Raw genomic sequence first — 14,147 nt, forward strand, 5'->3', positions numbered from 1 at the left:
ATCTCCCTTGTTACATTGGTTGAAATGTTGTGCGAATAACGCTCAAGATGAGGACAGTAGACCAAATAATCCAAATAACAAATCCTCGGGGTATGTAACAGAGCTGCCGACACTGCAATATATATGCACATGGCCAAGCCAATGTGCGATGTGACATCACAGCAAAGTGAAAGAAAAAGCAGAGACAAAAAGAGACATGTGCCCGAAGGAGGGAAAAGCATGTGTTTGACACACATCGGTGATGAAAAGTTGGTCGGAGAAGCGAGGGAAAGGCATGTGTTTGAGACTTGGTTGGAAAATAACAATGAACAACATGTGGATGACAAGAGCATCTTAAAAAGATGTGTTGATGCAAGAAATGGACTGTTTAAAACAAGAGGCAGTGCGTTGTTGGAAATGCCACAAATAAATGCCTTCTGTTCAAAACTGAAAAAGCGAGTTGAATTTCTTTACTTTTCTTGTCCTCTGTTTCTTTGAGACATTCATCTACAACGTGTTGGGCCCCGTTAAAAAAGTGTACAATGTTTGAGATATAATTAACATTAAAAATCACAAGTGTCATCAAATGTCAGTAGAAGCATTGTTCTAGGTCAAAAACAAACAAAACAATCAGAAAAAAATCTGCAATGAAAAATACTCTTAAATGTTTGATATTCATAAAAAAAAAACCCCACGTTGACACGTGCTTTCAACTTAGCCATTACACTATTGTTTTTTATTTTTCAAATGTGAAGAAACACTTTTTATTCTTCTAACATAATGTTGGACAGATTTTAAAAGTTAGACATAAATAGCATTTAAGCTTTCAAACCGAACACACATTCTGATACACCAACTTTTGCAATAAACTAATGTACTTTGCTACAAGTTACTTAATTCAGCCTGGCAGTTTTCTAATCCATGTTTGTAGAAGTTAGCACTTAGTTTGCAAGAAAAATTAACTATGGGGAACAACTTTTATCTGTTTAGTGTTATTGTTCTTGTTTGCTTTTTTTCGTTCAATTTCTTTGTATAAACAAAAGCAAACGTTTAGAACCTACTCATTCTTTTATTTTTATTTATTTATTTTGCTTACATCTTTCTTTGTTCTTATTAGGTCAAAAATAGTTTCATTTTTAGCTTAACTAAAATGGCAAGCTTATAGAACATAGAAACATTTACAAAATTTGAACATAATCAATTCCAGGAAACACTGGACCAGTACAGTTAGTGATATCATGCAGTTGGCAAAACACTTGTATACAGCCATACTGATGATTCTTAGTGAACATGAAACACAATTTTGTGGATAATAAAAATAATATAATTATTATAAGAAAACAAAAAAACGTTTAAGCTCCTTTAAAGGGGCAATCATTCTGAGTGGAATATAAAAAGCTTCTACCTAAGTGATAATGTGAACTTTTCCGTATATTTTTTATTTATACAGACATTTTTAGATACATATGTACATGTATGTTTCAGCAGCAACTTTCTTCAAAGTCCAGTCTTTTCAGGTCACAGCAAATACACTGGCATATAAAATACTTTTTGAAATGTCAAATATTAAGGGGATTTTCATTTAAATGTTATGCTAAGCTTTAAAGAAAATAGAGAATAAGTATATTAAAGTAATTTTTAATGTATTTGCTTCTTCTTCCATAAATAAATAAATAAATTGGATAATAACTTCTTACAGTTCTCTAAATATTTGCTTCTTGTTCCATAAATAAATAAATTGGATAATAACTTCTTACAGTTCTCTAAATATTTGCTTCTTGTTCCATAAATAAATAAATTGGATAATAACTTCTTACAGTTCTCTAAATATTTGCTTCTTGTTCCATAAATAAATAAATTGGATAATAACTTCTTACAGTTCTCTAAATATTTGCTTCTTGTTCCATAAATAAATAAATTGGATAATAACTTCTTACAGTTCTCTAAATATTTGCTTCTTGTTCCATAAATAAATAAATTGGATAATAACTTCTTACAGTTCTCTAAATATTTGCTTCTTGTTCCATAAATAAATAAATTGGATAATAACTTCTTACAGTTCTCTAAATATTTGCTTCTTGTTCCATAAATAAATAAATTGGATAATAACTTCTTACAGTTCTCTAAATATTTGCTTCTTGTTCCATAAATAAATAAATTGGATAATAACTTCTTACAGTTCTCTAAATATTTGCTTCTTGTTCCATAAATAAATAAATTGGATAATAACTTCTTACAGTTCTCTAAATATTTGCTTCTTGTTCCATAAATAAATAAATTGGATAATAACTTCTTACAGTTCTCTAAATATTTGCTTCTTGTTCCATAAATAAATAAATTGGATAATAACTTCTTACAATTCTCTAAATATTTGCTTCTTGTTCCATAAATAAATAAATTGGATAATAACTTCTTACCTCTAAATAAACAAGCTAATATAATTGAGTTTTATATTATTCAAATATACTTCAATGAATTCTAAAGAAAAACTGTTTAAAATATCACAATTAATTTTAACTTTTAATGTTATTGTTTTAAAAACATGATTATTTCTTAAAGGACCAACAAAATAACTAATGAAAAATGAACTTTTATTAAAATCTTTGTCATTTCTTTTTGTATTATTACCTGCTTTAATAACATTTAACAAATGATCAATAAAATAATGAATAGAAGTAGGAAGTTACTGGGAAATAACTCCTAGATGTGTAGTCTTTATGTTGTCAGTGCCTTTTTGCAAAAGTTATTAATGGGCTTTGTATTTAAAGCATGTGCTTTTTTTTTTATATTATTTAGGATCAAGGATATGGTACAGGCAAGCGTCAAGAAAGACCAATTCCTGCTGAACGGAAATCTCGAGCTGTCCAGCGCCAGCCTACATTAGAGGAAGTAAGTATTAGATTTATAGTGTTTTTTTATTTTTTGTTTTGAAGAAAAAGAAAAACACAATTTATTTTTTTATATTTGTATATGGTCTTCTATCAATTCTGCACATTCATACCTGAATTTATCATCTAGTCATGATTGTCATCTGGTGGTGATGGATGGTGCAGACTGCTGGAGAAGCTGAAATTGAATAGATTATGAAAACTCTTTATGAATGAAATGAATAATACCAATTCCATTATTTAAGTGTTTTAAGAAGATTTAGGGGGGGGGGCAATAATTTCTTTCATCAAAGTTCTTGAAAACTGATACAACAGAGGCAATTTTTCAGCTATGCAGAAAGCAAGATTTTGCAAAACATTTGTTATAGAGTTTTTGAAGCACTGGGCCAGCTTAACAGTGCAATTTTTTAAAAATAGAAGTAGTAAGATCAGGTTCACATGCTTTTGCAGTGTCAAGGATATTTTTATGACATCCGAGGCACAATCAGGTCACCCAACATGACTTCTGTTTGTAGTGAGAAATTTGGAAGGAAAAAGTGTTTGTGGAAATGAAAGTGAAGTTTAAGGCGAACTGCTAGAAAGAAGTTCAACCTTATCTATTGCCATGCAAGTGACACCATGGTGGTTGGATAATAAAGGAATTGTTGATTGCCCATTATTCATCACATAGTTAAAGATTTTCTAAAAATCATGAGTTTCTAATTTCTAGCATCTCAAGACATTTTCTAGTTATCTCAATCAGCTACGACTATTACAGTTTTACAATGATGCTGATGATGTAAATTTTGTAGATGACTCATTGGTAGAATGTTTGCTGCTTTTTACCATATCAGTATTCCAAAATAATTAAACATCATTAATTTTATATCAATAGCAATTCCACAATAACCAATGATAAAGAAACTGATAATTAAATTTAAAATAATGGCAAAGAGCATCTTTCAATGAAATATTGCCTCCTCCCTTGAGGCTTGCATTCATGAACATCCGTGGGCTTAGAACTAATTTAGCTGATGTTGAAGCATTTCTCCTAACAAATACCCCCGACTCCTCTATCCCCTCTTACTACTTTAACATGCCTGGATATCTCCCACTCTGCCGTAAGGACTCTGACAGACACATGCACGGACTTAGAGTTTACATTTGTAATACCCTCCCCTTGACTAGAGAAACAAACCTAGAAACGGACGATCAAGCCTTTATGTGCTTTAGACTAAGCATACAACATTAGCTACTTTTATTTTCTCTACCACTCTCTCTCGACCCAGGACTGCACCATAATAAACAAAGTCTCTGAAACTATAGACACACCACTCTCCCTCGACTCTAGCGCACAAGTGCATGTATTTGGTGACTTTAATGTCCACCAGACAAACTGGCTTGGATTCTCTACACACAGATGCAGCTGGTAGCACAACACATAGCTTCTCTATATCTCACTCCCTATCCATACGTTTCCAACCCGTTTCCCTGACCAGCAAGAACAACATCCTTGACTTCTAGATCTGTTCATAACCACAGTTCCTGATGATTGTATAACGAATGCAAACAGCCCACTTGGGAACGCTGATCATACAGTGATAATGGTCGAAATTGCCCTAAACTCTTGAGCCAAAACTGAAGAGCCATGTGGAAATTTTTTTTCTCTTCCTGCTGAACAGTGCGCAAATGAGAGCACAGAATGGTTCAAAACAGCAATTGAGGCGCATGTTCCCATGCGAAAATTTTATAGCAAGCCTCACTCTCCCCAATAGTTTACTTCTACTTGCGCAACTGCCATTGCTTAAAGGCAGCATGCGTACTGCAGATTTAACCAAGATAAGTCCAGTTCAAACAGGCAGAAGTATATAGAAGCTAGAAGTAATGTTAAGAAAGAAATAAAGCACAAAAATTAGAAACCTGTGACTTCTGAAAAATCCACAACAGTGTAGTAAATAATGGGCAATCAACAATTCCCCCACTAACCAACAATCACAATGTTGTTTGCTCAACAACTGAGAAGGCTAATATGCTTGCCAGTCGGTTTGCCTCCAACTCTACACTGGACCCTTCTAACCACCCCCTGCCTGACTTTCCTTTGTGGACGGACGCCACGCTAGATGATATGAAAATCACATCAGCTCAGGTGCATACTATCATAAAAAACCTTGACACTTCAAAAGAATGTGGACCCGATCTCATCTCAGCTGTGCTATTAAAAAAGTGCTCTGCCAAAGTAGCTCCAGTTTTCTCCAAACTCTACAACAAATGCCTTAATGAATCTTGCTTTCCGGTCTGTTGGAAAACTGATTCTATGGTACCAAGAATTCTGGCAAAAGAACTGACCCATTAAATTATCGCCCCATTAGCCTCCTCCAACTTTGCGCCAAAATATTTGAGTCCATAATTAACCAAACTCTAGTCCATCATCTTACAGATGTTAAACTTCTGACTGACCAACAATATGAATTTAGGCAAGGCCGTTCCACAGCAGACATCCTAACTGTAATCTCTGAACATATATATCATTCACTGGACAAAGCAGGGGAGGGTAGAGTGGTAGATATATCTATGGCTTTTGACAGGGTATGGTATGAGTGTCTCTTCAGGAAAATTAGATCATTCGGTATCACTGGAAGAATACTTAACATAATTAAATCCTTCTTAGATAAGAGAAAAATCCAGGTTGTCCTCGACGGTCGTACATCTAAACAATATGATATAAATGTGGGAGTGCCTCAAGGGTCTATCCTTGGACCTCTATTATTCTTAATTTTCATAAATGACCTCCCTGACAAAATTGCCTCTGAGATGGGTATATATGCTGATGATACCACACTCTATAACAGGCACGACAGGAAAACAAATGAACACATGGTTAAAGATATGGCAGAAACACTAGAAGACGACCTCCAATCTGTAGTGGAATGGGGACAAAAATGGATAGTCACATTCAATGCTGCCAAGACTAAACTTATGCTGCCAAGACTAAACTTGTTTCCTTCAATAATTACAAGAAACCTTCTTTACCACTAATAGCAATGGCCAATGACTCTTTATCTGAAAGTACATCTTTTAAACTCCTTGGCCTAATGTTCACAGGAAACATGAGTTGGAACAATTACATTGAAAGCATTGCCAAGACTACTGTGAAGAAGGTCAGCTCTCTCTACCGTGCTAGAAAACTACTTACACCCGAAAGTATCCTGCACCTCTATAAGGCCACCATTCACCCATGTATGGAGTATTGTTGTCATATTTGGGCTGGTGCATCTGCTACTAGTCTCTCGCTCCTAGACAAGGTTCAAAGAGTTGCCAACCTGATAGGTCATCTAAGCTTCAGCCTCTGTCCCATCGATGAAATGTTGCGTCCCTCTGCCTGTTCTACAAGTATTTTAGTGGTGAATGCTCTGACGAACTGCAAACACCCTCGATGAACCCGACAGGCAGCTACATCCCGTGCCCACACATTAGAGATTCCTAGATGTAAAAGAGCTTTCTACTCCAGTAGTTTCTTCCCCAGAACCGCTAGACTTTGGAATTCCCTTCCGGGTCCCTGCTTCCCCAACTGTACTGACATGCAGAAGTTCAAGTGTAGCGTGAACCGACATCTTGCTGCCCAACTCCCGACATAGTACCCCTGTTGCTCCTGATAGTAGCCGCCTACACCAAAGTGGAAATGTTTGGGGTGAAAATGTAATTAAAAAAAAAAAAAATATCTTTAACATTAAACTGAATCTTTCCTGCAAAAGATTGATCCAAATTCCCTAGTTCCAATGGTGTTCCTGAGTGAAAAAAGTCCAATGAATCCAATAGTCAGATAAACAGACAAGGACTGCAGTTTATCCATCTACTTATCTAGGATCTTCTTGCTATTGGATATAGCACGTGGATTTGTGAATGAACATTTATGTTTTGCAACATAATGAGCACTTGGAAAATGAACCAATGCATAGTCATCTGCTTTTTCAGATCTTGATCCAAAACATGGCAGTCATCCTCATTGGTGAGGGCAGCTGCTGTGATAGGTTATTTGGGTCATCCATATATAGTTTTAATTTTCATGAATAAATCCTTGTAGTATTTTTCTATGAATTATGAATATGAAAATCTTATGCTTTAATGAAAATGATTTTTTGTTTCAGACTGAAAAGTTTGATTTTGCTCTGATTATGAAATTGCAAAACCGTATCAAAGAATTGGAGAAGGAAATCGCCCGCCTCAATACAGAACGAGAACGAGAGGAGGATGAAAATAAAGATAAGGAACACACAGTTTTCAATTCTCTGAAGGTTTGTTTTCTCTCTCTCCATTTTGTTTTGTATTGAACTTTAGGTATTTCTGCAAGTTTGAAATGATAATCTTCTGTTTTGTAATTTATTCAATGTTCCTGGAAACAATTAAAGGGCAATTTTAGCAGTTGGTTATTTGGTAAGGTCAGAAGGTCAGTTCTGCAAAATATGTGAACAGAAAGACAGGAAAGGATAAAGCGTGAATCACATGAGAAATTATGTCATAGAAAAAGTTAGAAAAGAGGGCCGAACAGGATGTGAAAATACAGTTTTCAAAATGAATAAAAATAAATTGAGGCTATCTTTCTTTCTGGCAACCATGCTGGTTTGTTATATAAGAACTCATATCAGAATTGAACTTGACAATCACTAAATGATCACAATGATGCTATGCAATAATTTATTATAGCAATGATATGTAGGTTATGAGGATTATTTTCATTATGTTTTACTGATGCAATCATTTAAAAGATTTCATAACTCAAGATTGTTGTATCAAAATGAAGACTAGAATTAATTCAGAGAAGCTAACAAACTTCTTGTCTGGCCTTCAAGTTCTGTTCTTGGTCACAGAAGGAGAAATCTATTTTTGTCTCAAGCCAAAGTATATATTGTTTCATTTTTCTTCACTTGAAGTTCTCAGAAATTAAGGGTCCCCTTTCTAGAGGCTAACCCTTGATCCCTACATGAGATACATAAATATTTGAGTATTCCATTAAAATTCTCCTTTACATCTCCAACACTAAGTTAGTAAAGAAGTTGAGAACATTAACTTCTCCCTAATTGACCAATTTAGATATGTTATAATATATCTTTTTGGGTCTTAACAGATTCCAGGACAAGAATTTACCTGGTTTGGTGGAGTACCCAGCTTAGTACTGTTACTTGAGGTAGCATCACTTGAAGGAGGTGCACCATTCCTTATAAGAGCCAGTATGGGTTAACCATACTGAGGAGATGTTATTTGGGCAGCGAATATGAAATGTGATTTTGAATATTTAGTCAGGATTTACTTGTAGTGAAAAGTATGCCCTCGCCAGATTATCCTGACACCCCCTTTAGACAGTCGAAGATAGTGTCTAGTAGGCATTCAAGTTCTTATGTGTGTGTATGTATATATACTTTAATTCACCCCAATGTAAGGGGTTACTATATATTTGAAGCCTTATTCATGGGGGCATCCTGAGGAATTTTGCATGTTTTTTTCACATTACATTTAAATTTCTGCATATTGATACAGTCAGGGAAACAAGAAGCAAGGAGGAAATTCCAAACGTTAGCAATTCAGAGAAAGAAGCTATTAGAATAGGAAGTCCTCGGGTATCTGTGGATCTCAACAGTGAACAGGTGTTAGAGTACAACTGTTTGTCAAATTGGTCAGGTTTTGATGTTAGGGGACACCAGATCAGCAAATTCGTTGGAGCATTCTATCAAAGTACTTGTAAAAATAAACACAGGTCTGTGCCGTTCTGCAATGAAACAGGGGCTTGAGCTTGAGACAATATGTAACCTATTTAAGATTTTTTTTTTTTAAACCTGTTTAAGTGGCTTATGCACCTACACAAATGTGACAACACTACTCCATGCATGTGCCATTAGGTAGCTTTGTAGAAATATAAGATACTAGCAGCTATGAGAAATTTTTTAGCCCAGTATAGGTAGCCCACTTCCTTGTAGCAGCCTTAGCAATATCTTTTATGTATTTATTCAAATTCATGTTTAACTGTGAATTTTAGTCAGAGGAGCTTGAATGTTAAACTCTTAGGGAAGTATCAGCCATAAAAAGTTTCTTATGATTGTTAAAAAAAAGAAGCTTTGTCTTAGTAGCATTAAACGTAGATTCCATAAACAAAGCTTCTTTCTAAGAACTGCACACCTGTGGAACTCTCTTCCGTTTGCCTGCTTTCCAGCTGATTACAATATGGTTGTCTTTAAGTCCAAAGTAAACAAGTTCTTGATGAGCCGTTCCTCTTAAGTAATCCAATTTACCAAATTTACACTTCTGACAATTACTATGTAATTGTCCTTTTGACCACTGTATACTCTTTAACTCTTAACCTTGAGTGGCCTCTGGGCTTGATAAGTGGTGATTCCTTTGTATAAAAAAAAAAAAAAGTTATCACTGATTTTTGTTCTCATTTGACTACAGACTGGAAGTTGTTTTCTAAGGAATCCGTCATTATTTTAAATGTATATGCATTTGTTTTATCCATGTGTCAAGAATAGAGCACGATGCCATTAGCAAATCTACCCATCTCAGACAAGATTGCATCAGGTAGATCATTTATGAAGTTCAGGAATGGTAGTTGTTCGAGGATTGATCTCTGAGCCAAATCTGCAATGATTATATGTTGTTTGGATGTATGGTCATGAAGGACGACCTGAACTTTTGTTTTGATTAAGAAGGCTCTGATTATATTAAATATTCATCCGGTAATACAAATTAATTTTCATGAGAAAGCCTTCATGCTAGAACTCATCAAAGGTTTTAGATATATCAAGTGTTTCCACTATAGCTTTACTGGTTTTGTCAAGTGTATGGTGTATGCATTAAAAGATGACCATACGGATATCTGCAGTTGAATAGGGTTGCTTAAATCTATACTGATGCTAAAAAAGAAGTTTGGCGTTAACTAGGTGGTGGACTTGATTAGTGGTACAGCGATTTGTAGCAAGAAAGCAGGAGGAAATAATAATTATGCAGTTATAATAGAATTTTTGAATACTAGTATCACAGAGGCAACTTTTCATATATCAGGGAAGCAAGATTCAGCAAGGCAATTGTTAAGTTTGAAGAGGAAAGACAAGCGCAGCAGAAAATTTCTTAGGTATTGTAGCAGGGATAAAATCAGGTTCACGTGTTTTGGAGTTCTTTTATGATATCCCAGAGGTGGGAAGGGGTGATGATCAGATCATCAAGTGTGTCTTCTGTCTACAATGGAAAATTAGGGAGGGAATAGTTTGTGGAGTTCAAGGCAAAGCTGAGCATATGGATACCCACGTAGGAGTGCCTGCACATTAAATTTTTTTGTGGCAGGAGGGGCACAATCTCTCCAACTACACCTCTCCTGAGTTGATATTATTAAATGCCAGTGGCAAGTGAAGTGTATATTCAAGACGACTGAAGACAAATGCAGAAATAAGCGGAGAGCACATATAGCTCCTAGAATTCCCAAATTGTCACCCATCTGGTATTAACCAGGCTCAACGATGCTTAACTTTGGTTTTCTGATAAGAACAGGTGTGTCTACACGATTATGCCATATATATATATATATATGTATTTAGGCAAACATTATTAAAAACAACAGAGATACCTTGCTTAATGATTCTTTTTTTCATTTTTTCGATCTTTCGTAATATTTTTTTAACTTCAAGATGGAAGGTATTTACAAATGTTCCATGGTTCACACGAGCGCTTTCGATTCTTTCTTGAATCATCATCAGGAACATTTGTAAATACCTTCCATCTTGAAGTTAAAAAAATATTACGAAAGATCGAAAAAATTAAAAAAAGAATCATTAAGTAAGGTATCTCTGTTGTTTTTAATAATGTTTGCCTGAATGAAGGAATGCTGCCTAAATACACTAATATATATATATATATATATATATATATATATATATATATATATATATATATATAGTTATCCATATACATGTGTTTTGCTCACCATCATTACTTATTGTTGAACTCTGATGGCTTGCCTGAAATATGTGATAACTTTTATCACTTAAATGTTTAGTTATGTTTATTGTTTGTTTTTGGGTTGTTTTTTTTGTTGATAATGACAATAATAAAAGCTATCTTACAGCGATTCACTTAAGTAATTGAGAGTTCACTTCCTTACATATATTATGTTGCCCCATGTGGAGATGTATATATTTAAAGATAAAGTATAGTTATTCATTTACATGTGTTTCGTTATATCCACAGCTCATCAGCATGGCTAACTATGCCAAGATTTGAGCTGACAATTACATTGTCTGTAGCCAGAGATGTTGTCATAGAGCTATGAAGACTTTAGTTTTTGTTTATTTTATATATATTTCCTGCCAGAGATATAGAATAAATCTGTTCTATATGTGAAAATCTCATCAGTTATTTTTCAAGTTTTTATTAAAACCCACATTATTCTCTCTAGTATCTGAAGTGACTTCCATTGAAAAAAGGTTCTGGGTATGACCTTAAAAAGACATCCAGTGCTGAGGCCTTATTTGGGTGTCGTGTGGAGTTCCCCCTAAGTTTCCATTGCTTCCAGGTCCACTTTGGCCCGGAGTGGTAATACCTGTTAGAAAAGCTGGTGTTACTAGATCAGGTTGTCTGAAGATACTGGCATCTTGACCAAAAATACTCTGAACATCGATGTTATTACTTTCTTTTTTCATTTCACTTTGCAAAACTCAACATGTTCTGCACAGTCAGAAGCATTTTTCTTCTGCAAAACAATCGAAGCAAACATCAAATATAAAGAATTTGAAGCATAAAACTATTTTCAAAATTATTGTATTCTCATTTGCTTCCATTTTTATTAGTTTCCATTTACTTTGTATACTTCTAATTTTCACGTATAGATATTAGTACCTTGGCTTCAGATCGATATTTTATATTTTTTACTAGTAATGGGGCGATTCTAATATTTTCCGATTTTGATACACAATTATTGATTCTGATGTAAATTCTCAATTCCAATACAATTACCAATTTGGATTCCGATTCTTTTAAAACCTCTAAATATTCAGTTATGGAGTTGTTTTTTATTTTGTGATTACCATAAAAAAAACAAAAAAAAAACAATGTAATATGTGCATATTCGCAAACGTATACGCTTTTGATTTTAGTTTCACTGGTAGTTTAAATCAATAAATATTTATCATTTTATCATTGGTACCAGCAATGCAAAATTAAATTTTGAACAAAAAAAAAACAAGCAATTAAAAGAATTGTTTTCAGCATCAGAAAATAGGCACAAATTTTTCCGTTTCCGATACCATAAAATGTTTTAATTTTTCTGATTCCGATGAATTGTTCCAGAATTTTTACCATAACATTTTGCTTCCCATGAAATACAATTTTTATCCAATCGCAAAATAGGACTAAGATTTCATGACAAATTGTATTTCTCAGTTATTTTAGAAATTTTTCAAAACCAGTTTCGAACATAATTTCTTACCTGTTAAAACTGTCTGTTTTATGTTGAAATGATTTTTCTTAACCAGATGCAAGAATTGGAGAATGATAACGATAGAATGAAGAGAGAGATCAGTACTTTGATGACCGCCATTGCCAAGAGTCCGAAATATGAAGAAGGTGTCACAGAGGCAGGAAAAGCCTTCAAAGGTAAGAAAATCTTTTCTTTTCTTCTTTTTTCTAATATTTTACGTGAAGTACAAAATTCAAAAATCATTTTAAGCATTTATAACTTTAATTATGATGCAGATGATTAAAAAAATACTTATTAATTTTAGATGGTTGCATACTGAATGTAAGCAATATACACTTGCAATCTGGAGTTATCTGGCATTTACCCAGATACTGAACTAATATGTACAAGACATGTTTGAATCAATTCCCACTTATGTCATTATATTCATTTATTTATGACTGACCCAGGTCAACCAGGTCATAAAGGGTTAAGAAATGGCATATATTATTCATAATGAAATTAATTTTGTCAATAAGGGAAAATATGAAAGTTTTGGGTGTTGGTGAACTATAAATAATAAAACAGATGACTGGTTTTTGATCATCATAGCTAAAACTAGAGGGGAAAAAATCCATTAAAAAAAACCCAAAAGAAACCTATCAAATATATATTAATAGTGTTCTAAAGTAAAAAAAAAAAAAGAAAGAAAATATTGACACAGTCTTAAGAAAAAGTCCTCTTTGTCTCCTGCCAAAGATTAGAGAATAGCAAAATTACATTAAGGCTCAGCAATCACACTTTCTGTTTATTGCTTGCCAAGGTTGAATATAGACTCAGTGATTTTAAGATAGTGTTATGAGTTAATTCGGTTATAGTCCAGATTGTCTGCTCTTTTTAATTTCTGGTTATTGCTATTTATTTGGTTGAATAATTAGACATGGTCAGTAGACAAGAAAGCTATTCTTAACATAAGGAAGTGGGGGGGGTCATGTTATCTGAAAGGAAGATAATCATTCATTAGAAGGGACTATATCTTGCTTGTCACTGTCATTCCATCTGAAGAGTAGAAACCGGAAGTCAAAAAGAGCAGATAATCTTAACTATAAATATTAATTCTGCTTAAAATACAAAATTGGTCATCACTGTAAATAGTAGTAGTAGTAGTAGCAGCAGCCCCCCCCTTTTTTTTATTCTTTCATGTTATCATAGCATACGGAAAAGTATCGGTGAATCATTTCTAGTTGGTATTAAGTATTTGTAAGAGTAAGCTAACAGCACTTATCCTAGATGGGTTGAAACAGTTTCCCCGAAAGGAGGAAGTGTCAAAGGAATATTAGATTTACAAGCAGTCCCCAGCCACATGTTGTTGCAATATTTTGGTATTATAGAGAGGGTATGACAGCAAAAAATTGGAAGGTTATATTTATAGACAGGGGTGATAAGAACTGATCAATCAAATGGGACAATGCTCTGCTATCGACCAATCAGAAACTGGAATCACTCCATAAAACATGCTGGCTATATTTTCGAATTCTGCATGTACTTTCCGTTCTTTGCTCTTCATCGCTATCACACTATTCTTCATTTGCAATTTTTACAATTCAAAGCTTCTGGATTGATACTACCATTTTTGTTTGGAACAACATTTCTCTTCTTTTCTAAAACTAAAATGACTCCCAACTCCAAAAATATCATGGTCAAGGGAGATGACAACGCTAGGTTTTTGCAGCGAGGTTTCAACGTCCTCCTACATGCAGTCCCTGGTATTCTCAAATGGCCAATCATCTAGTAGTGACCAGGTTTAATGTTGCTAAATTTTTTTGGTCTATCAAGAACTGGTATGTTAACGTGGTTATGCCGTA

General features: G+C 34.1%; 1 protein-coding gene across 1 annotated transcript in view; it reads left to right on the forward strand.

Annotated features, from left to right (window-relative positions):
- The window catches only part of LOC145245793 (unconventional myosin-Va-like), a 577,542-nt gene that overhangs the window by 347,036 nt on the left and 216,359 nt on the right, over positions 1–14,147 (forward strand). Inside the window, 3 exon segments of the mRNA XM_080107437.1 lie at positions 2,776–2,868; positions 6,992–7,138; positions 12,359–12,479. Of these exon segments, the coding sequence (XP_079963563.1) occupies positions 2,776–2,868; positions 6,992–7,138; positions 12,359–12,479 (361 nt within the window).

Source organism: Euprymna scolopes, chromosome 23 (genome assembly GCF_053919585.1).
Source record: "Euprymna scolopes isolate OS-2025 chromosome 23, ASM5391958v1, whole genome shotgun sequence".
NCBI lineage: Eukaryota > Metazoa > Mollusca > Cephalopoda > Sepiida > Sepiolidae > Euprymna > Euprymna scolopes.